General features: G+C 33.9%; 1 protein-coding gene across 2 annotated transcripts in view; it reads left to right on the top strand.

The window, feature by feature from the left end:
* The window catches only part of Shaw (potassium voltage-gated channel shaker cognate w), a 103,790-nt gene that overhangs the window by 65,113 nt on the left and 12,374 nt on the right, over nucleotides 1–26,303 (top strand). The window contains exons 3-7 of one of the 2 annotated variants that reach the window (XM_076124481.1): nucleotides 172–235; nucleotides 11,591–11,738; nucleotides 14,083–14,119; nucleotides 16,030–16,240; nucleotides 22,306–22,423. In XM_076124481.1, the coding sequence (XP_075980596.1) occupies nucleotides 14,095–14,119; nucleotides 16,030–16,240; nucleotides 22,306–22,423 (354 nt within the window). In that variant the 5' untranslated portion in view covers nucleotides 172–235; nucleotides 11,591–11,738; nucleotides 14,083–14,094. The remainder of the gene's footprint in view (nucleotides 1–171; nucleotides 236–11,590; nucleotides 11,739–14,082; nucleotides 14,120–16,029; nucleotides 16,241–22,305; nucleotides 22,424–26,303) is intronic. The other variant, XM_076124482.1, reaches the window with a different exon arrangement.

Genomic DNA, 26,303 nt, shown 5'->3' with positions numbered 1-26,303 from the left:
TTTCATTATTATTCCATTGTCCAAAACATAATTTCTGAGAACGATGTATAGTATATTAATTTGTTCTACTTTATAATAAAAGCCTAGTGGTCAAAGTCGCCAGTGAAATGTAGTACATAATGTATTCAGATAATGGATAGTGTATTAACCTTGACCTCTATTTCTTTCCAGATAGTGTGAAGATCAACCCTTTGTGGGTTGACAGTACGACGGCGGCCGACGCCACGATAGATTCGTAAGTATTATTATATTATCTACATTGTTACATTAATTTAAGTAGTATGCTGTAGTTATCCTCTATCCAATGCCACCGAAATCACCTGTAATAGATTATCTTTTATTCGATAAAGCTGATTCACCTGCAGTTAGATGAAATCATGCCAATAATGATGATTATAACGGTAAAGAATCCAAAAACTATAATTGTGAAATCATGATTATGATATATATATAACATAGTATTTATGTTATGTGCTTTGATAACACGGTTCCTTAAAAATTATATACAAATTATAAGGTTTATGTCGTCTACAACCCAAAACAACTATACTGATATCACAATTTGCAATAACTTACAAAGTATATTAAGTTTTTTGACCACCCATCCAAATCCAAACCTTAAAAACGCAGTTTAACCTCACTTGACTGTTCCATCGTTACCAAGCCTCGAAAATGAAAATGTCATTCATAATTAACATTACATTTAACTGAAGGAAAATACTTTTTATTTTTCACCCCAGAAATACAATTACCCGGCTTTTTGTTTGTTTAACTCTCAGATACTTAAATTATAGGAGTTTTAAGACAAAGATAAACTCATAAACAGATTTCGGAAAGGTACTCTCTTCATAATTCGTTTTATGCGAATTTATAATTAGCAATTTGTTTCGTTCTTTGTTATTTGGATTTATTTGTTTGTGTTCATGCGGTTTTATGTTAAATCATAACATGTAATCGTGTTGATATTATAAACTATTATGTCACTTGCTCTTACTTTCTCGCAGGCTAATTGATAACACTGCTTAAGGCAATTTATTACTATTCTTATGGTGGTGAATAGTTTTTATAAGTAGCTAGGCAGACCGTGTGGACTAACAAGAAAGATTTAACTAATTTCCTCATTTCTGAATTTATGGCTAATTCCTCGATTTTTCGAGAAGAATCACCAGTTCTCAGTAACCCAAAATATATATTTTTTTAATAGTCTAACAGTATATATCCAGGGGCCGAAACAGGTCAGTAAAGTCAGTAAAAGTCAGTATTTTTGGACCTGGTCAGTAAAAGTCAGTATTTTCGAAAATCGGTCAGTACAGTCAGTATTTTTCCAAACTCAACGATTTTTTTTTTGTTTTACTTTGCTGTTGGCCAATCTTACATTCTCGATTTGCCCAGTAATGATATCAGAGGGCTGCTTTGAATGCTCGATATTATGTGGATGATCTACGTAATATAAACACGTATTGAAGCATCTTACTTCAATAGAATAGCAAATTAAAATTTACTATTTTTTTAAATCAATATTTTTGAAGTGTAAATTCTTTAGCCATTGAAAATTCGTAAGACCTGTTAGAAAATTCGTAAGACCTGATTAAAAATTCGTAAGACCTGATTAAAAATTCTTAAGACCTGATTGAAAATTCGTAAGACCTGATTGAAAATTCGTAAAACCTGATTGAAAATTCGTAAAACCTGATTGAAAATTCGTAAGACCTGATTGAAAATTCGTAAGACCTGATTGAAAATTCGTAAGACCTGATTGAAAATTCGTAAAACCTGATTGAAAATTCGTAAAACCTGATTGAAAATTCGTAAAACCTGATTGAAAATTCGTAAAACCTGATTGAAAATTCGTAAGACCTGATTGAAAATTCGTAAGACCATTGAAAATTCGTAAGACCTGATTGAAAATTCGTAAGACCTAATTGAAAATTCTTAAGACCTGATCGAAAATTCTTAAGACCTGATTGAAAACTTTACTAACAATAGAAGAAGCTTTTTAACACAATAAAAAGGCGGTGCTGGTTGACTCTGGGGATGGTGGAGACAAATAACCGAAAATAAGCTTGTTAACAGACTTCAAAAAATGATTTTGACTTTTCAATTCGACTGTATTTTTTTTTATTTCACACCATTCACCCGAAAAACGGTTTAAAAATGGTCTGTATTTGGTCAGTATTTTTGAATTTTTGGTCAGTATAATCAGTATTTTTGACCTCGGAACTTGTTTCGGCCCCTGTATATCTTATCTTGGCCAGCTAGGTTAAGCTTTAACCCTTCCTTCGTTCGGGACGAGACCTTTGCCTAGCTGTTGAACAGTCATGGGTAACTAACTTATTAGGTAATAAAACTTAATATTCTGCTTAAAAACTTTTATTAACTTTTTTCACGTGCTCTCCAAGACACGGAAGCATCAACAGATTTTTAAATTTCAAAAACATAAAAAAATGCTGCAATTTTTGCCGAAATAAAGTTATAATACTATATCACGTAAGTATAGCGGAGGCCAAAACGATATAATCTATAGCTTTTAATTACCAGTGTATCGGTAAATCTTTGACCCCAATAAACCGTTCGTTTTAACAATCAGACATAAATTTTAAAATAAACAGCGAAGGCCCATTATAATTTGCGTGTTAGTGGCTTTTAGCAATTGAAAGCGATTATTATACAGGAATTAATATAAATAATGTGCTCGATGTGGAAGATTATCTATTTTGTCATGTCTGTTTTAAGGCCCTATATATAAAAAAACTAGCTTTTACCCGCGACTTCGTCCGCCACCCGAATTTTCCCATGAGAATGCGTCATTTTCCCGGGGTAAAAAAAAATATCATCACATTAAACTATCTCCATACCAAATTGGTTCCGTAGTTTAGGCGTGATTGTTTTTGGATTTGTTTTTCTGGTACAATGACTATCGTGACAAACAACAAACGGGCCTAGTAATTAGGGGTCCATCGTAACTGGTACCATTGTGGAACTATCACTAAGTTTTACTGTTATGTCTTACTGATGGCTTAAGGAAGTAAACGATTCTTTGAAAATAAAGTCTTAATGAGTGCTGATGATCGTAAAGTAAATTAAACGACGATTTTTTGAATGCGGAAGCGCGATTTTAGCCATCATCGTCAACACAAGATCACATTGACATGTATGTAAATCTGATTCTAGGCTCACTGTCCTAGTGGATAGATAGTGGGTGCCGTAGGAACTAACTTTTAATATAAAATTAATCTGACATGTAAAATTCGTCAGTCACCATACCATACACCATAGTCACCAATTCCCTGGCATTTTGCGCATAACCTATTCTTTTAATTGTATCCGATAATGGCAAAATAATCGCCACACGATGTTATTTACCGGGTGCAGGATAACGACACAGATTTTTTACCTTCCTCAAAATCACCACCTATTATGACCTTAGTTGTGGTTTCAGCTAAAAGCTTTACCATGAAAAAAACAATCCGTTCCACCATATCTGAAAGATATAGGATTTAGGCTATTATTACTTCTTTAAGCTCTTAATGAATCTGCTATGATTGTCACTGAGTATATTTTCAGCTTTATACAATACAAGTACATAACGCTCTATTTCCTAAAGATTACCTAACAAAAGCAACAACTTTCGCGAACCGAACCCGTGACCTTTACTAAGACATTGACAATACAAATGACAGCAGTAATTAGGACTCCCTCGTCCCTGGTACCGACGGAACTAAACTAAGTTACACTTTTATGTTCCACTGATGGATAGTGAACGAGTTTCTGAGACTAATCAACGTGATTGTTTTGAACTAACAAAATTTACGGTGGATGATTATTGTGAGGAGTTTGATGATGGAAATGATGATGATGATGATGATTGAAATGACAAATAAAAGGGCAGTTGGCTTATCGAAAAGTAAGGAAACTTGTTACTCGAAAAAGGTTCAGCCAAAATGCTAACTAAGTTACACTTTTATGTTGTACTGATGGATAGTGAACGAGTTTGTGAGACTAATCAACGTTGATTGTTTTGAACTAAAGAAATTTACGGTAAATGATTATTGTGAGGAATTTGATGATGATGATGGTTGGCAAGATAGATAATAAGGCAGTTGACTATCTTAACAAAAAGTTATCGATTCAGCCAAAATGCTTACTGATTGCAACAAAAAAATATTATAGGAATTAAAATTATTGTACACTTTTGTATGAAGCAATATTTACGCTTCCTAGAAGTCCCTTACCTGCACTTGGCCAGCGTGGTGGACTCAAGGCCTAACCCCGCCCTCATTACGGGAAGAGACCCTTGCCCAGCAGTGGGACATTATTATTATATACGCTTACTTTATTAACACATAGTAGGTAATCAATAAATCATCGCACCGTAAATATATAAGTAACATATTATCCAAAAAACCTTTCTACCACAACCTATAGTAATACCTACTCGTAACACAAACAATTAAAGCTACCTGCTATATAAAACAATAACTATTACTACTTAACATTATATACTTAGGTATATAAATATAGCACAATACAACTTGTTCTACATAGAAATATCAAGGCCGAGCGCTGCAGTATTTTACCGTACACTCGCTAACATTTACATGTTGCCGTGGTTTGAAGACAGTTTGTAAAATATATTTATATTATAAATGCTTAAGTTCCGATGTTTAGATGCTGGGCAACCGTCTAACCCTCTTATTCATAAACACACTATAAACCTATTTTAGTTAAGTTGTTTAACTTTTTTTACTAAAATATGTTTTCTCTATTTCATTTCGCTAAGGAGTGAAAGAAACAAAACACTTTATAAGCCTGTCATAACTTCATATATTTTTATGAATAAGAGGGTTAGTATCGAGAAATTTTGTATGACCAACGGTTAAGCGCCACTAGCAGGCGTTGTAGAAACTATATTTGCAGTATCATTTAAATGTCAAAGTTTCGATATTCTAAGGGACGGTCTGTTTTATCTATTTATGGGCTACAATTCAACAAAAAAATGTGATTTAGCCGTGCAAGCGTTACATATAGATAGACCATTCCAATCATACAGCTGCTAAGGGAACAGCTGGCTGTCTTTATTGATGTAGGTTTTACTTTTAGCACCTTAACCGGTAAATACTCTCATATACATACAATTTTAGTCAAATGATTTCTTTAAATATCCCCATTGCAGTACAATTTTATTTTCGCTTCTGTCTCGCCGTTCGTGACTGTACAACGTTGCGTAATTTCGTTGAAAATAATGTAGACTAGAAAATACTTGGAAGACGAAATCTAGAAACAAAAATATAGCGGGCAATTCACTTGGGACCTATTCTGTACTTCATATCTTTGTGAACATCTGGCTAGATGGTTTTTTTTTCGAATACAGGGTCGGACTTTTTAGGGAAACGGGTGCGATTGGGCTGTGTGAGTTCCTAGGTCATTTATAATTGAATTTATCTGTACTACTTTGTGAATTGGCGATGTTTTCTTTGTTCTGTCTATTTCTTACGTATTTTAATAATAAGGAGAAAATATTTAATATACATGTGTACATTATCAAACGACTATGCCTATATCTTTGACTTTGGAGAGCAAACTCTAGTCCACTACTGAAAAAAAATATTTTTCCTAGCCTAAACACCAAACCCTGAACTTCTGAATATACCGCATCTCTGATATTTGGGATCAGAAATGTGACAATCAGACCAAAGTGCAAGATATTTATATTTGTACAAGTCATCAGAATCCTTGCACCTCCTACTTCCCATTTCGTCTCTGTGTTCACAGGAGACCGTAGTGTAAGCAAAAAGAAAAATATTAATATATCTCCCCTGGCCGCCATTTCGTTCAGCCCGACCCCTTTTTGCGATTGAAAATTGTGATTGGTTTTCTTCATATTTCGTTACCAATTCGATTGGTATGTAAGTGTTCCTGTAGAATTAGGTTTTTATGATTATATTCTAGACAGTGTTCGATTCTGTATACGCTACAGTTTTGTCGAAGTGGAAAACGTGTCCAGTGTTTTGAATTTGTATAAACTTTCTACGACATTACTTGGTGTGTATAATTCAGTTATTATTACATATCTTTATACACTCCTAACTTTTGAAGGTTTGTGTTGCAAACTTGTATTAGCTAGATTGGATACATCCAATAATATAATGATTAATATGCACTCATACTTATTTTGTTTTACTTTTCTTCACCTTTAAACCATTGCTATCCCATTACTGAGTATGAGTATCTTTCCATAGAATTAATCGCATTTGCCAGAAGCAAGTTGTATTGATATTTGTATTCCTGCAGAAGTAGTCTGCAAGATTGTTTTATTTATAGTTAATCTTTACTTTAATCCATTTATTTTATCCTTCGAACTATCCCAATGACTAAGAGCAAAGTTAAATTATCCCAAACCTTTGTGCCGTCACATTTCATATTTAGACTATTAGTCTTGTCTTGTCCTATAAGAAAATTCGCAGAACTTTTTTAGTGACATGATTTATGATTCGTACTTTAATTGTTGTAAGTTTAGTTATCTATTTATAAAAACGCTTTGTATAATGAATTTGATCTTAAAAAACAGTTCTGTAATTAAACTTTAACCACTGAACAGAGAATGGTGTCCAGTTATTTAATATGTTATACCCCCGGTTTCTGAGGTATATTTAGCGATAGTTTATCTATTTAATAGCATTTAAACTCGTACAAAAGAAAGCGGGTGATAGTTCTTTTTATAGTGTCTAAAAATAACCATGCAACGCGACAATCAAAGAGTTATAAATCAAGGCAGACGAAATATTTTTTTTTCGACCTCCGTTCATCTATCTAACTCAAATTCTCAGCAACATTGCACAAACCAGACCATATTTTGCTTCTCCATTCGCACAAAATCCTAATTTCAACATCTTCACATACATTCGCTAAAATAGTAAACCAGTAAGAACTGCTTGAAACCGGTTCGTTGATTTCTAAAGCGGCCGAGAAAATTACTTTTTCCTCCACCTCTCGCGTTATCAAAGGCATCAAGTTTATTAAAAGACGGCCATTATCTTGAGTTCTGTATCGAACCTTAAGTGTGAGCCTTTATTGGGCACAAGTTTTATTCTTGAAGTTAATTGATTGATCTTTGTGAGATAAGTTTCTGAGAATTTGTATAATGAGAGCTTAGTTTTATCTAAGACCTTCGACGTTATTAGAAATTACATTGTTTTGTATCTAAGTCGACTAGACTAGTAGCTTCTTAGCACCATATATTGGTTTCTTTACCAAGATAGTTTTGTTTGCCAGAGAAATGGGTAAAATTGTATGTATTAAGTTCCTAATTCTTTTTAGGAAGCCCCATTTAGCGCAATCATTTAAATTAATCGGTTAATTCTGATACACTTAATAATATGACAGTTGCTACAATTACTTTTAACACTAGCTCAAAAAGGAACCCTATAAGAAAAGCTAGTAAGACTAAGCAATACCATGCCTAGAGGTTAAATCATTTGGCCAAAAAAATGAAAAAATACACCGACTCTACCATTTCTAAAGTCCTTCAAAAGCATTTATTACGTAAAATATTAACACACCTGCAAACCTTAATATTTAGACCTAACCAAATAAAAAACACAATCAAAACTTGCAAACAAAACGATTAACCAAGTTATAATTGAAACAGTTATGGGGTCAACCCTATCGACGGCTAATCTTGGGGTAGTAAGCCCGGGACACTTGTAAAACTTGTTTAATCAAACTGTCCGGGAAAAATTGGGATCTTTTTATTTTCTATGTAAAGGGTTGAAATAGATCCAATTTGGTTTACTAAATTTTGGTTGGGATGGTTTTGACGTTTTGTGTTAGTGCTTGGGGTTGAATATTCAATATGGAATTATTTATTTTATTTAGGTTTTAGTAGCTCATTTGTTTCTATGATTACTTTTCACTGATTGGTTTGTGTAGTTATTGAGCTCAGCCAAATTTGTATATGTTACTAAATTATAAACTAATTAACTATCTAACAATTACTCAAAGCAATCGTTGTATCCGAAGTATCTAAAAAAACACTAAAATGGATGAATAAGAAATTCAAAGACTCAATTCAATATAAAATACTACTGTACTACAAAAACCTAATACACGCAGACAGCGCTACATGTATATTTCAATCAAAGATGGCCGCTTCCACCCTAAGCCTTCAAACGACACATAAAACAACCCTAGCAACCAGAACAACCTTGAACACTGTCGCAACTTCAGCCCCGAAAAATTTCCACCCCATACTAAAATCCAACCCCAATACATTACTACAAGGCTAACAAAACTCATTTTATTATAACATCGTACCTGTTATACTAAAACGTGTATGCAGAGGCATTTTTACGCCATTAAAATAGTTAATCACATGTAATAAGTATGAATGAAATACACCCACGTTTTACCATTTACAATATTATTCTCATGTAATGCGAGTCAGTTACCATATTAAAGGCACGTTACTAAACTCTAGGTTACTTTTGTAAACATCCTTATAAAACAAAAGAACAATTTTTTCGGCAGCACGTTGCCTGATCGAAGGGCCCTTCTTGATCTTCTTGAGACTTCATGACCAGTAGTATCTATTATCGAGAACTCACGTACCGTGACTAATAGTTTACACCATCATTAAGACAACACGGGCAGTAATATCTAAAATCTCATATACATTAGAAAAGACTATGGACCCAGCGATCCACATTCGCATACAATTACAGACCGTAGATTCAGCTACCTACGACAGTTCAAACGCAAAATGTCATGTCAATAAAAACTCAGAACACATAGTACAAACGTCACCGTCATATATAATCAATACACAGCGATGTACTAAAATAAAATCGACCTGTATAACAGGTCGTGTCAAGGTCAAATTTCGTTCGTTCGATTCAGTTGGCTGTAGCTCGATTCTCTACTACTATCGACTACCGACAACCGGCTTTTTCTTACTTTATCGTGTCGTTAGTGGTCAACCTAGTGTCAAAGTTGTTCAAGACCACCTTTGACATGGCTTAACGACTGTTATCGTAGTAACAATCAAGACCGACTTTTTACGTGCCCTCCAAAGCATGGAGACGCCGCAGCTGTAATAGCACTATGCGGTCATCCGTGTATGAAATGACCGCGCCAAGATTTGCTTAACCCACAGATCGTCTTCCGACCAGTGAGCACAACTGACTATCAGCTAGACATAGAAAAATTATGAATGAAAATCTGATCAGCGCCTCTGACGGGCGTCGTAGAAATTATTTTGGTAGTACAGTCTTTAAATGTCAAACTTTCGATACTCGACAGTACCGACTATAGAGAATCGCGCTACAGATGTAAAATAGACATCATCTTATTGTGTTTGTTTAAGAATTGGGGGTAAAAAGGTTTTGAATTTGTAATCTTGATAAAATCATACAGTTTACTCCTTTTTTAATTCATAACTGTCTAACTGTTGAGCAAGAGTCTCTTCCCAAACGAGGGTCTACTACGCTGATCAAGTGCCATGGTAATACATAGTACATTTTTTCATTTTACATTTTCATATGTAGAATAGTTTGTTTATGAACTTACCCAATACTGTCTGCTTGCTGACCGACTGCTGGGCACGGGTCTCCTCCTAGAATAAAGGAAAGTTAGTTGAAATACATAAAATCATTTAAAAATGTTTGTCAAATTACTGTCATTAATTTCAAGGAGAACACCGTAAAGTAACCTTACATGCCTGACAGTTTTATAAACAGCTTTTGAAAGAGTGTAAAACCTTCTTGTGTCAATGTGGTTTCATAGTGTATCCCCTCTTTCATTTTGCGAAGAAACCAGCAGATTTTTGTAAAGACAGTAAAAGCCTTAAAAATTGCTGGCACAACCTAATACATAATTATGTTGAAATAAAAAATTGGTACGTTAAAACGAACCACGTAAAAGTTTCCTTGAATATTCAATATGTTGTCGCCCACATATCGTGCAGTATATTACAGGAACTATTAAATTAATTCTGAGCAAAAGTACCCACTTATAAACCATTATATACTACGAAATTGGAACACAACACGAGTCAAAAGTTGAAATCTGGTAGAAGTTATGCAAATTTAAATTATTATTAGCTATGAGTATGATCTTAAGACCCCAGGACCGGTCCTATTGGCGCTCGATGGGGGAGGCCTTTGTCCAGCAGTGGACGATTCCCGGCTGAGATGATGATGATGATGATGATGAGTATGATCTTAGCAATAGTGTAGAAAAGTGTTTTTTTCCAAAAATTGAAAAATGTTTTTTATAGTAACTAATGTATGTATACGATATTAGCAAGAGGCCACTATTATAAATGCCTAAGAATTAGTGACTCCCTACACACTTCTCCAACATTAATGGATTTAAGTTTTTATAGGTAATGTTAATTATGTACATTTTCTGATTTTACACTAAGCACAGCTTGTATTTCTATGTTCATTCGTTGTATGGTAACCAGACAACTGATAGTCATACTAAATACACAGATAAACGGAAAAATAGATATTCTTCTTCTTATAGTATGGTTAGTGGTCAACCTAGTGTCAAAGTTGTTCAAGCAGCCTGAAGGCCTTTGACGTGGCTTAACGACTGTTATCTTAGGAGACAACAACCGGGACCGACTTTTAACGTGCTCTTCGAAGCACGGAGACGCCCAGTTCAAATACCACTATGCGGTCACCCATCTATGGAATGACCGCGCCAAGGTTTGCTTAACCCACAGATCGTTTACCGATCGGTGTGCGCATCTGGCTAAAATAGATATATGATTATACTATGATACACCTCTGCCTACACCTACACAATCGTGTTTAAAAAATATTTTCCAAGCATCCTAATTAAAGGTTTCAGTTTCATTAAAGAATATATACTTTTTCCTACATTTCCCTGTTCGTCGTCCTTCAAAAACCTTTCTTCCCTTTTAAATCCCCTCATTATGAAGGAAAGCCCTTGTATCGTAGCGTAGTACAACAGTAAACCAAGGCTAATTTATTTTTTATTACAAGCTTTCACTTGTATGTAGAATTTTACTTCTGGTATTTTATATAATTACGTTCATGTTTTCGAGGTAAAGATTGTAAAAATATTATTATTATTATTATTATTTTATATGTAAAATAATTTGTATTTGTATTTTTTTTACAAACGCCAGACTCACCAACACAAAAATGTTATGTTTTATTTTAATTATTAGAAATGTGTCGATTATTGAGTTATTATTTAGTAATAACAAATTATTGAATTATTGTTGTCAATTATACTTTTAATATTTGTTTTTTTTTTTTTTTTATTCTCTTTACACTACATACACATTATAAGGTCTTCTATCATCTAGCAGGAAATATCGGTTCATACCTTTATGACCCAAAATTTTAGCTAGATTGCCTTCATCTTTCGGCGATTGACCCAAATCAGTGAACCCTGGTTAAAAAAACAAAATCAAGAGAAATAACATTCCCTTTAAATTGTTATCATATTTAAGACCAATTTGAGTTATGTATTAAGTACAATGTAATACATATTTTTAAAATAAAAAATGTATTATGTATGTATATTTGTTTAATGCACTATTTATCTTTGTCCGTAGGATCCCCCCCACCAGCGATGCCTCCACACGAGATATTTAGCGCATTAGAAGACGACTATATCGCGGTGATGTCGAGGAGGGGTCAAAGTCGGTCGCCGTAGCCCACACTTACTGTTTAGAAGATAGACGAGAGGGGGAGTTGTCGCCAGTAAGTATACACTTTGAATTATTTTATCTCATTATCCTAGGAGTGGGTTCTAAGAGCCGGTGGTTCGCATAGCGATAGCTACAGGAGACCGAGAATTGAAACCGTGACCAGAGACCGCGATAGTGACTTGACTTCAGGCATAGCCACCTTTACGCACACCTTCTATCGCGCATGCAACTACAATCGAGCGTGAAAGAGCGCGCGTTGAAAAGGTGTGCAAAGAGAGAGGAAAGACCACGGGCTGCGCTCATCAGAATTGCGAGCGAAGAAAATCGCGCGCAGCCTTACCCGTGCGTAATCCTGTACGCTCCTAAAAACGCGCGATAGAGTGTGTGTAAAGGTGGCTAATACATATGAAACAGTTCGCAAGCGAGACCGATAGCAAAGACATACACGGTCTCGTATCTCGGTCTCCTATCTCGACCTGGCTAACGAACCGCCGCCTTAAGAGAATGCGGGGAAACGATCATCACGCTATCGTATTCTTACGCCTGCTTACACAAATCATAGCGTTAACAATGTTCCCACAAATACTCTGCAGTGGTTGAGACATATTAAAAAAAATCCGTAATTTTAATCCTCTATTGTAGTAGCAGCATCGTAAGGTTGACAAGCGTTTAGTGCTGTAGAAATCGACTGCAATTTTATGCAAAACGATTCGTTTTAAGAAAATGAAAATCATATAGTCATCAATTACGGTCATTATATTATATTAATTAAGTATATACACAGCAACATATCATTTCATCTCATATTTTCAGAATAAATATTCATCTATTGGTCGTAATTCACTGACCGCGATCACGGTCACATTCCGAGACCACAGCCCATAAAATACATTCCAATAATAAATCAACCAAAAACCATAAGTTATTCCATTTTTTATTTGCAAAGGGCAGGAATTTTCTTATATGTCCATGATTTATTGGAAAACGAATAACAATTATTATTCTGCTATTCCGATATAATTAAACAATTATAGGGTTTTTTTTATCAAAGTAACTCAGAATACGTCATACATACTACTATAAAATGAACCACAATGTGACGTCATGTGGCGCAATCAATCAGAGCATAACTTTATTTTCGCCATTAACAATGTTAGTCCCACGTAACGGAGAGCGAGCCTATTGTCCTATACCGGGCACGTTACAAAACTCCAAGCTTGTATAAAGAAATATTGTAATATAAATTAGAAAAGATCAATATCACTTTGCCTGACCCGGAAATTGAACCTAAAAACTCATGATTAACAGTTGTACACTCTACCGACTGCGCTAGGGATGCACTTTGTCTAACATTTTTTTTATACTACTAGCGGACTGGCCCGTCTTTATTCAGATGTAGTACAAATATATCGCGTTGATTACCATGGGAATTCCGTCCAAACCATTTCCCGAGAGATACAAACATATATTATGGAAAAAATAATTATACAATTTCGTTCAGTTTTCTAAAAGTTATGCGCGAACAAACATTTAGGTAATGCATTCTTATAATATAAGATTAGACGATTAAAAAAATATGCCCACATCCCTTCTAAGACATTAAAATATTTCTTACAGATAAAACCTACACTACACAAAGCAGAGAGCAAAAATACCATCTACATTTCAGAAAACCGAGAATCATTTATCATATTCGCTTACTGAACAAAAACATTTCCACGAAAGACAAATTAATTGCTCGCATTTCATACAAAAACAACACATTAAGTATAAGCTGATTTTCTCAATAAGTAATATTGAATAACAGTTTTTTTTTTCATGTAATTGACTGTGGTAATAAGCTAGAAAGTAATACGATTAGTAGCTGAAGTAATGCTGTTATTTATTTAGGGAGATAATGGATAGTTTTATATAGACGTCAAAGACAAATCGTTTTTGTTTATAGTTTAAGATATTAAGTAAGTTCAAATTTAGATAGTGTTTGTAGGATATATTTATTATTAGATTATTTAAATCAAGATAGAAGATAAATCTAGACTTTTTTGTTAACTATATTCAAATAATGACATTTTAAATTAAAATAATAAACAGTTTCTTTTAGGTATACTGGGCAACATTTTATATCAATCAATAATAAAAAAATGTTTCTTTGTAATACTCCAGAGCCTGTAAGGCAATAACGAACAACAAACGCTTGCTTTTCGATATAATTGTTATGGACAATTATCATTTCAGATTTTTGTTTAAATTTTACTTAACTTATCAAAATTCCATGCCCGATTTCCGAAAGGCTTGTTGTATGTCAAAATTACCTATATTAATATACATTCAAATGAATCCTATTACTTTCAGCTTACATCCACAGTTAATAACACTTAGAGGCACATTATTTACAGGACAATAACAAGATGTGGATCCACCGGGTGCCGAGAAGTAATGTGTTCAAATAATTTATGATTGTCACTAACATTGTCGGAAGTTTAGCCAATATTGTCCGTGTGACTTAAGCTTGCGAGATTTATGAACGCTTGTTTACTAACTTGATTTGTTTTATATTATTATTGTCTTTTTATTGAGAATCTCTTAGTGAGAATCTTATAAAAGAGTTGGGTAGATATGTAAATTAGACGAATCATATTGAAGAGTTCTAACGAGTGATAGAGACTTAAATTACCTTTTGCCCTAAATAAGGTAGTTGTTACTACAATTGAATTATTCGGATATAAAGATTAGGTTTCAGTTTAAAAAAATACATTAATTATGAAAAAGATGGTTACAATATTGCGATAGGTACAGAGTTGATAAAAACTTATAATGGCATCCATTGCTAGAATTCAGTAATTAGACAAAAAATATCATTTTTTTGACTTTGCAAGAAGCAGTCCATAATCCAATTATGGGGTAAAGAAAGAAAGATATATGAATTTAGTTAAATAGTTAATACACTTCAATCAAAATACTTCAGGGACTTATATCAAAATGAACAAGTAGAGTCAAAGAAGTTTTCAATGAATAATCTGTATGTATAGATAGATTGTATTGTAGAGATGCATAGTTAAAACATTTAGTTAAAACTTACTGTTGCATACGTGTCGTAACTTATAACGATGTGTTTGTTAACTAACCACACTGTTACGGCTTTTGGTGTAATCGCTTATCCGTTACTAGGGTTGTCTTTACAGTTATTTATATTGTAAATGAGAGGGTTGTCTTCACTATAACGAAAATTGGGAACCAGGAAATTTGTGTGAAGATTCTTTAAAGATTGATCCTGCCCGAATTTGTTGTAATGGGTTAAGTTAAGTGTTTATCTATGTAACACTTAGATAGGACTATGAAGAAGTACTTGATGATTTCACTTATTTAAAAAATTATGAACAATTTTATCTATGCGACATATCTGTCTTTTAAAACTAAACTAAAATGCTTAAATTTCTCAATGATATTGTAAGGAAAAAATAGGGTTGCTAAACATATTTTTTTTAATGTTTGACAGTTCATTAACAGTATTTAGAAGCTGAATTCAGCTGAAAGACTGAGAACCAGTCTTACCGAAATATGTCGTGTTCTAAACCAGGGGACTGGGTTCGATAGGCAGTCTCTCCATGTAAAATACTGGCATTCTACTGCATCCTGTAAGACTGGACGAAGGCTTTAAGATGAAAGGCTAAGCTGATTCTTAGTTTCAGTAGCAGCCCTATTTATAACCTAGTTTATTTCTAAGGACTAGCAACACAAACAAACCTACTTACTGGACGGTAGCTGTTTAACTTATGCCGCGCTTCAGTTATCGTTATATAAGTGTCTAAACTTTGTCTCGTAACTAATATCGTTTTAACTAAACTAACTTTACTTTTAGTATACTTTGTAATAACTGAATACCTCTTTTAGCATTGTGAAATACTTAAAATATCTATGATATTTCTCCACCTCTGTTTATTCATGAAAAAAATGTTGCATACTTTTTTAAAACAATACTGGTCCTATAATACCCCCTTGTGGAATGAAGATTTCTTACTTACGTCATGACACCTGGCAAATCAACCGTCAGTAATACTCCTTTTTAAGTCCTTACTGTTCCTCTCATCGGCAAGGGTCTCCTCCCAAACGAGGGCGGAGTTAGATCTTGAGTCTACCACGCTGACCATAATAATTCAGTAATACATTATTACACACAAGTAAATACAATCTACTATACCTATATAGCTTACATTTTCACAAGTCAATCTCCCAAACTTACTTAATATCTGTATACTCCTATTTATATTCTTTTTAATTGTAAACACAACCTTTTCTTCAAGACATTTTAAATACATACATCTAATCGTACAACTGTTCTCCAGAAATGAATCTCCTCAACATGGACGCGGAGAACCGCGTGGTGTTGAACGTGGGTGGGATCCGCCACGAGACGTACAAGGCGACGTTGAAGAAGATCCCGGCGACCAGGCTCTCGCGGCTGACGGAGGCGCTCGCCAACTACGACCCGGTGCTCAATGAGTACTTCTTTGATAGACACCCTGGGGTCTTTGCGCAGGTTCTTAATTATTATAGGTGAGTGATATTTGATAATGTTACTTTTTTCTTTTCTTATAGTTGTTAGGATACTAGTTTGCTGTCTAGTTTTGATTTGATTTTTTAGAAAATTATTGGACGTAGCAAAACCAGCTCTATCGAATTAACCTAGTGACTTATTGGCTCTTACATTATACCTGTACGATAGGTACTGTTTCGGAAATCAAAAAATTCTTCCAAAACTCCTAGTGCACAGTTGTGAGAAGTAACCTGCCTCAATAATACTATAATCAACTAATTTTAAAAACGTCTGCGAAGTCTTTCTGACTTTTGCCAAAATGTAAGAGAATAACGGCATTGTTATTAAAAAGAAAATAAACAAGATCTACAGTGACTAATTTTTTTATAAAATTATTACTAATATTTATCACTTTGCAATATTAAAAAAAGCATTTCAATACAAAAAAACTGCTTACAACAAATTCCACCACACATTGTATCCAACCAAAAACTGATTCCACTTATTACCAGTCCCATACATTTGACGTAGAAAATAGGCCACGAGATTTCAACCAGTGATATAGCGACTCATTTAGCCGCATTGACATTTCAAGACAAAGGAGATCTTTTATATAAATGGCTAACATTTAATATAATAGGTAATCCAGCTTTACGGTGACTTGGATACGGGCGTGGATGAATTGTGATTTTAGAATTTTAGATTTAATGTTTTATTTGGATAAATAAGTGATGCTTAATATGATAATGGGATGACTGAGTCAAGTCGAATATTTTTGAAACATATACCTAATGATTTTATTTGTAGATAGTGTCGAAAATGATTGAGAAGGACAATATTAGCAATGAATATTTTGTAATCGATTTAGAAATTGGTTTTAAATTATTGTAGAGGCAAATGATTAATAGAGAATTATGGGGAAGAATAGAGGGATAAAGTTGCTAACGAGGTCGCGTTAAAATAAAAAGTACAGGGCAAAGATGCGAACCAAACATTTTGATAAATTCTTGAGGTACAACAAATCAAACCTGCGAAATTCTCCACTAGCCTCACTTATGCGGAGGCCTCGAGCCCTAACCTCAGTGTGTGGGGATCTAAAAATTTTCCAAAAACCACAAAAGGGCGTTGATGTCAAGCCCAGGGTTCGGACCATGCTGCGGTTTAAACCCGCCGTGGTACCAAAGGCTCGACATATAAATTTTTCCGTAACACATTATGTAATTTCGGGTCAGTCGTGGTCAGAGCGGTGTAGAAGAAAATGCGCACAATTTTATGTGCTGTACTTCGATTGGTTTGTTTTTCGTTGAAATGGAAATCCCGCGGGAGTTTAGGGAGTTTTCGATGTTCATTTTTCGACAGAATTTTACTTGTAAAGGTGAAATTCTTTTTAAAATGTTGGTTAGCAACAGAGTTTCCATTTTGGTTAGTAGTTCCTCTTTTTGTTGATTGTTTGATGCTTTGACTGTATGTTTTGTAGCAACGTAATGGGCTTATGTTTTTAGGTCTGGCTTATTCTTGATTTTTTTATATTTTGGCTTTAATTCAACTTCTGCGTTACATTCTGTGCCTTTGATATCTCGTAATCAATTTAGATCTTTAATATAAATGGATTGAAATCGTACTACGATAACATTAGATTACAAACCCTTAATCCGATTTGATTAACGACATCCAAATACTTTTAACACGAACATGCGGTACCTAAAACTTGGACCGATCTAAGAAAGGTTTCCCGAAACGATCGGTCACAGTTCCTACTAAACCTATTACCAAAACAGCCTTATAGGCTATCGACCATAAATCAATAGAGCCTAAACATAAAGCAACATTAATCAATCTTAGCCCTATTAAAGGGTTTGACCCGAAACGATCCGAAATTTCCCGAAGTTCGCCGAAGTTTAGCCCTTATCTGTGAAATTAATTTGAGTTGTGGACTTTCGATTGTTGAGTGAAAAACGTTGAGAACGATAGAGGCAATATGAAAAGTTTAAAAACACTTGTTTGGGATCAGGAAAAATAAAGGTGTCTGTTACAAATGTTCGTGGATGTTGGATGCTTAAACTTTTTAGATAAAATTAATTGGTTTTTGTATGAATGGCCAATTATTAAATTAGTTACGTTATTGTTGCTCTCTTGTATGAGTTTTAAGTAGTATATTTATGAGTATCTGAAACTTTTGAATTTATCTTTACGTGGTTATTTTTGTAGTTTCATAGTGCTTTGTTTTTCGCTAAATATTTAAGTACTTCTATGTTTCTATACAGAAAATGAAATGATATTAGAATATAAGTTTTACAAAAATCATATGCTCTGATTTATCAGACTATTAAATACTTCTAGGGAGTACCAGATGGTATTATTCCAGTAGTTTTTTTATACGATTACACTTGCACTTATTCATTAACTGAAAACCGGGTGTAAATATTTATAACAAAATAACCGTTTTAGCGGTTGTAGCAGTTTGTGGAAACAGTTACCGTTTAAAACGATAACGTTTTAGGGACACACATTCAGGACAATATTAATAAAGAAAGTAAAATTAAAACGTCCAATAAAGAAAAAGTTTCATTCGTATATGTACACTGCTACGAACGTGTTTAATATACTTCATGCAAACGAAATTCATATAGGAATTGTATATCTGTACCTAAAAGCTCGCACGCACTGGCCATTAAAATGAAAAAAGAACAATAGGTTTACTTTTTTTAATAACTATTGCGAAATATTTCAATTTCAATCATTGCGAAAATATTTTGTTGATTTTTTACGTTATTTGTCAATTTAATCTGCCTTGATAAGAAGTAATGAACGTAGATAACTGGATAGATTGTGAGAACTTAAAAAATAACAACTATTAAGCATTTTGATAATTCCTGGTTCAAATTTTGAAATTTGGAATGTACTGCCAAAAAAGTTTTCACGACATCCATAGAGGCGCTGACCAGGGGGGCTATCACGTATCTCATTTGACAACTATTTGAAAGCCACTACGCTGTACATTGTTTTCTCCCTTAGAACATTGTGATTAACATGTGACTTCAAAGCAGCAATGTACTGAATAGTGACCACCAATTTGACATATACTAGCTGTCAACTGAGATACGTGATAAGCCCCCTTGGGGGCTATCACGTATCTCAGTTGTCAAATATTTGAAAGCCACTATACTGTACATTGATTTCTTACTTAGAATGAAGTGATTATCACGTTACGTCAAAGCAGCAATGTACTGAATAGTGAGCATCAATTTGACATACACTAGTTGTCAAATGAGATACGTGATAAGCCAGCTGATATTCAAACAAAATGTCTCGATGACAGTCGGTTGTCGGTAGTCGATAGTAATGGAAAATCGAGCTAATGTCCTAAACAGCTAAACACATACAATCTACGTGGCTTACTTCACGAAGTAAAACTTACACCAATAAATTCACCCCCAAAACCCACCCTTATGATAAAATATTCTTAAAAGTATTCTTATGTTACGAGCATGTCCATAACATAGCTATGTATAACGGGTTCGAGTTCGGCGTACCAATTATTTTAACGGCACGGTTCATATATGAGTAGCTGGAAATTTCACCCAGTTTTCAGTTTCGGTGAAATTAAAAAAGGCTGTTAGCTGAATAACGTTGTAAAATATGTATAGTAGTGAGACTGTAAATTAGTATTTTTTTTGTTGTTGGATATTTACGTGCATGGTTTTCTAGTAAAGCTATTTTGTCGATAAAAATGTCCTATATAAGTTAAAATGCTTTCAAAAAGACAGACTTTCGAATTTATAATTAGTATTATGCAGTATTTGAAATACTATCACTTGATCTAATGATGAGAAAAAACATCGATACAAACTTGCCTAAGAGTATTTGTCACAGTTCTTGGAGGAATGCAATATCCCGATTCGGCCAACGTGGTAGACTCAAAGTCTAGACCTTCTCTTTTCTTCTCAGAGAAGACCTTTGCCCAAAAATGGGATAGTAGTGGGTTTATTTTTTACTTTATTCTCCTCAAAATTTATATGACAAAAAGTATAGTCGAATTGGGCCAGCCGTTCTCGAGACTTAAGCAACGCATTTGGCAACTTCTTTTTATTCACAGATAGATCTTACTTATAATAAATAACAAAAGTATGTTCTCCAAGTGGGATTTCTCACGTATATGAATATCAAAATCTATTTGATCTACATCAAACACCAGGACACCGATCGTTTAATCGCGTCTTAAATCATTCCCGGAACCATTCAAGTGGCTTAATCGCCTTCAAGAAATATGGTTTACACCATAATACACGAATAAGTAGGGATTTTTCGAACAGATGAATTTATTTTATTTTTGGATTTCAGGAGATCTGAGGATTCGCAATCGATTTGAATATAAATCTACGGCGTATTGAAATATTTCCGATTAGCTTTGATTTGAATATGTTTACGCGGTTTTCATTTCTTCTGCTTACTTTCTTGGATAATCTTACAAAATAACAATGGAGAAAATTTTAGATTTTTCTTTTTTGTGAATCATATTTGAGGCGGCTTATTTTTAAGCAAATATAATTTTTATATTTTAAGAATCGTACATAAGACGATTTACTATTTAGTCTATTACTATTATTTGCAAATTTTATCCAACTTAAAGTAGCCAAAAAATGAGTTGGGAACGTGCATCAAATTCTAAACAAAAAATCATATTTAGAATTAAAAAAAACAGAACGACATTATTTTGTACCTACTTTTATATAATAAAAACAATTTGAATGACAACTTTTTAACCAAATTTATTTTTGACATAGCATTATTTAAACCATCCATTCATACATTTCATACAGACCTTAAACCTACAAACACGTTTTATCCCAAAATGCCAATGGAACAACGAAAAATTTTCCATCAATATTTATACCCATTTCGCAGGCTTCAAACATAATCCAATACACATAACAGGGTAAATCCGTCGTTACTGAAAAACCAGCCAGTACCCCCCTGATAGCCATTACCCTTTGTCCTGCCAATTAAAAAGATAAAAATATACATCTATCCACGCTCGGATCAAACGAACATGTAAACCTTAACAGGCTTTTTTGTTATTGAAATGTATGGAAATAAAATGTGTATGCCAGTGCGGTTTTGAATTTCATCTCGCGTGTACACATAGCTGAATAAATTTTAATGTATGCTATACTGCATGCATTCGAACCAGTTCGAGAATAGAATGATGACTTATCGGGTAAAAATGTGGAAGATTAAAAGTTATTAAATCATTTAAATTGTCGAGTACAGCGGGCACCGATTTTTTTGTAGACAAAACTACAACTGCTCTGTTAGACAAAACTGCAATTAAATTAGCAATCAATATTGCATACTGTATTGCGGTTCTCTCCCTCTATAGACTTTTGACAATTTCGTATGAAAATCGGATCAACGCATCTAGCGAGGGCCGTAAGAATAATTTTTGCAGTACATTTTAAATGTCAAACTCTCGGAACTCGATAGTGCCCTCTGTAGAAAATTGTGCTACCGTACTATACAAAACAAAATGGAAGATATACAATCAAGAAATAGCACTAGTGTGGACATAGCTATACATTTTTCCATTCCACTGGTTACAGTATCATCTATCATTTTAATAAATAGCTAATAATAGTTTGATGGGAAACTTATTATGTATGTCGAAGGGTTTCGAGCTATTCATGTTTTGATATGGAAATGTTTTTGTGTGAAGGAAAATAAACGATGTCAGGCGGAAAAATTGAAGTTATGTAGATGTATATTTTCTGTGTTTCTCTTTTCGTTTCAAAGAATCCAAAACAATTCAAAGATTGTGTAACTATAGAGTACTCTACCACTGTGTCGGTTGACCATGGGTTGAGGTCTGGTTGTACTTTGTACCTATAGTTTCAGTATTTGTAAAATTCCCAGTAACACAACAACAATTCTTAGTGCATAAGATGGCTTTCTGTAAACCTGACTTTTTCTGCATAATTAAAAAGTTTTCATGATATTTCGAACGCAAATTCTTCGTATAAACTATCATTGATATCAAAAACAGGATAGATGTTCGGAGTGTTCTATTAATTAAGATGTTTTGTTCTAGAACCGGCAAGCTCCACTATCCGACGGACGTGTGCGGGCCGCTGTTCGAGGAGGAGCTAGAGTTTTGGGGGCTGGACGCCAACCAGGTGGAACCTTGCTGCTGGATGACGTATACGCAGGTAAGAAGAAAATAATCGTTTTATAGAAGATAGTATTGAGAGCTCAACGCATAGAGTACGTAACACAATTGCATCTTTGGGCGGTTGGTTGTGAATGCGACTGATTTAAACAAGTCTTAGATTAGAATCCTAGTATAGTCAAATAATTATTCCTGAGTTTTTCTGTGAAGCCCACAATGCTTAGAAGATGAGTAGGTAGACAAAATTGTTGCTTATTTTTTGAACATAAAGACTAATTTTACAGTATAGGTTTACATTTCATGATCCCTAAACGTATTCAGCCTATACGAAACTCGTTCCTACGAAATATGTTGAAATTCCGCATTTGTCTAAATTATTCTGCAATTTAATGCCTTTTGGCCCTAAAACACCATCCTTTTATTGATGCACTCACTGAGTCTAAGTTTCTTCATAACAAGTATGATGTATATCTACTGCATCAGTAAGTTCTGTATACATTTACGTCACGAAGTTGTCTCGTTTAAGAGGATTTACTGTCATATGTGTGAAACTAAGTTGCGCCTTGTGTTGTGGTTTTTGATACCCTTCTCATGTTTATTTTCTGTGCTGTACTTTTTATTTTGTTTCTTTTTTATTTTGGATATAGCTGACGAAATGCATTAATAACAAAGCTTGTATTCCACATTATAATAATAATACATGCCTTATACGAGTAGGACCAATTTTTAATTATAAAGACTTGGGAAAAAATATTATCTTCCTAATGGACCCTTAGTCAAATATTGATTAATTTATGTTATGATTAAAGTGTGTTCTGCGGTGTTGGTAGCAGTTCCTTACACAATCACTGATTTATACCTAACAGAAATATTGTTAAAACAATTTGGCAATTTAAAAGAGTGGCCAGGAGTTTCTTACCAGTTCTCATTGCCCTCTCTGTACCATAAGTGTCAGCATTTGACTTAAATGAATAAATGATTTGATTTTGAAAATGCAAAATAACCAACCTGAAAAAATCGTCAATAATATTATCTTATCAAATGAACTTATAGAATCTTCTAAATTCACCAAATAGTTAATTTCTAACCTCATTTCTATATTATTTCAAAATAAGTCTCAAAAACATGTAGCATACTCTCGTAACATTTTCTTTGCAAAATTTTAATAAGGTTTCGTAGCAAAACTAATATTATTTTGCACTAACGTGAATTTAGTGCAGCTGTCTTTGCAAACTTACTGCACCGGAGTTTACAGCGATAAGCCTTTTTAATTAGTTTACATAACACAGTTTACTAACTACAAAATAACATTAACATAGCAAGTATAGTAAGCACCTTTGGTGTAAAGTAGCGTATATTTTCGGTAGATAAAAGTAGAAAATATTTTCATACTAAGTTAGGGAAATATTTAATTATAAATGCATTTTGAAGAAAATTGTTCTAGTAGTGTGTTTCGGCTTAGCTCAGTTAAAATGAAAGGTAAATAAAATACATAGTAGTGTTTCCTCCAATTGGTTCAAAAATTGATTCAAATTAGAAAAGGACAACGCTGTACAACGCCTATTGCTGTCTCTTTCCAACATGTAAGATGTTCAGTACACGTGGTAGTATAGCTTGTATGCCTTATGCGTAATAGAGCTAGGAGCCTTCGGAAACAGATGCGCCTGCTTTTGTTTATACAACGTGTCCCAAAACTCAACGTCAAAACGAAAACCTGAGCTAGGCCGAGTTGTGTTGGCTCTCAAAAAATAATAAAAAAAAATCTATCTCGTGTAGTTTAAAAATGACAACCATTTTTGTAAAATTGCCACCCTCTGATGAGTTTAGTCTACTGTGGCAACAAATGACTTCTTTTCTAGTTCTTTTTTTATGTGGAGTATTTTTAAGTAACGCTCCTACAAAATTCAATTCATTATTTGCACACAACTTCATTGGAATATCAGAAAATATCCCTTTTATGGCGAATTATGCCGTGAAAATATTTCATCACTCAACTTTGACAGTCTGTCCTGAAAAATAATTGTACTACGCTTTTTCGGCATGTACCTTCAAAAGTTGGCGCATTTAATGAGCTTTCGAAAATGGTATAACACTTACTAAATTATTTCATAGACGATGAGAAAATAAAAAATATCTTAAGATAGTCGGTATTTATCGTATTATTAGTTCGTCATAAAACTTTCTCAAAATTATTCTAATGTCATCTAAGCGTTCTGTCATGATGTTGTCCTGGTAGATTTCGGATACGGCGGTCAGTTTCATTGAAACCAGCCAACAGTGCAGGTTTTTGTTTATAGTGGCCAAGTGTGTGCACAATAAATACACAGGTACACTCTCTTAGTCTGGTGGGACGGCTAAACTGTCACGACCAGAGAGAGGTCAGGCGCAGGAACGACGGCTTTACGTGCTCTCCGAGGCACGGAGGTCCTAGAGTTACCTCAACTTCCTACCTGCGGGCAATCTCTGAGAATTTTTTAACAGAAAATCTCTAAAATTACTTTTTGGCTCGACCCAGGATTCGAACCCGAGACCTCTTGGGCGGCAGTCGCATAAAGCGACGAAGAAATGTAAGAGTGGGACGGATAGTGACGCTACATTCATGGTGTTAGTGACATTTATTGTATTTGGGATTGTTTAAATAAAGATCAATTATTATTAAAAATCTAATGATTATTTAAATGAACCTTTGCTTAATCGTCAATAATTAAACATTACTTCTCTTTAATTACACCTCACAGAACGCTTAGATGACATTAGAATAATTTTGAGAAAGTTTTATGACGAACTAATAATACGATAAATACCGACTATCTTAAGATATTTTTTATTTTCTCATCGTCTATGAAATAATTTCGTAAGTGTTATACCATTTTCGAAAGCTCATTAAATGCGCCAACTTTTGAAGGTACATGCCGAAAAAGCGTAGTACAATTATTTTTCAGGACAGACTGTCAAAGTTGAGTGATGAAATATTTTCACGGCATAATTCGCCATAAAAGGGATATTTTCTGATATTCCAATGAAGTTGTGTGCAAATAATGAATTGAATTTTGTAGGAGCGTTACTTAAAAATACTCCACATAAAAAAAGAACTAGAAAAGAAGTCATTTGTTGCCACAGTAGACTAAACTCATCAGAGGGTGGCAATTTTACAAAAATGGTTGTCATTTTTAAACTACACGAGATAGATTTTTTTTTATTATTTTTTGAGAGCCAACACAACTCGGCCTAGCTCAGGTTTTCGTTTTGACGTTGAGTTTTGGGACACGTTGTATATTGCAAGTCTGATAGGTTGTGCTAGATTTTTATGAGGGACTAGAAGTAGGTTAGAATTTTTATAGTTGTGGTGTGTTTTGTTTCGTAGTATAGAAAATATATAGTTGGTACTACATTAGAGCTATAGGAAAGCATTCACAGACATATTTAAATTAATGTATATTGTCAATCAGTGCTTTGTTATCCCAATGTATCTGTTATATTACATTCGGATTTTTTAATCTATACTAATATCTATACTAATATTATAAAGCTGAAGAGTTTGTTTGTTTGTTTGAACGCGCTAATCTCAGGAACTACTGGTCCGATTTGAAAAATTATTTCACTGTTAGATAGCCCATTTATCGAGGAAGGCTATAGGCTATATATCATTACGCTACGACCAATAGGAGCAGAGTACCAGTAAAAAATGTTACAAAACCGGGGAAAAATTTCGCCCATTCACTAATGTGACGCAAGCGAAGTTGTGCGGGTCAGCTAGTTCATTATAATACTACTTTTTTGGCTACAATGAGTTTCGTAAGAAGTGATTAAAAATTACAATTACTACAACATAATTGGTTCTTTAAGTATCTTAAAAGCAATATTGGACACTTCGTTTCAAACCTGCCGTTATTAATAATAATATTTACTGTTTCACTACA

The sequence above is a fragment of the Anticarsia gemmatalis genome, chromosome 16 (genome assembly GCF_050436995.1).
Source record: "Anticarsia gemmatalis isolate Benzon Research Colony breed Stoneville strain chromosome 16, ilAntGemm2 primary, whole genome shotgun sequence".
NCBI classification, from domain to species: domain Eukaryota; kingdom Metazoa; phylum Arthropoda; class Insecta; order Lepidoptera; family Erebidae; genus Anticarsia; species Anticarsia gemmatalis.
The sequence above is the reverse complement of the archived record's forward strand: the minus strand, read 5'-3'. Positions and strand labels throughout refer to the sequence as shown.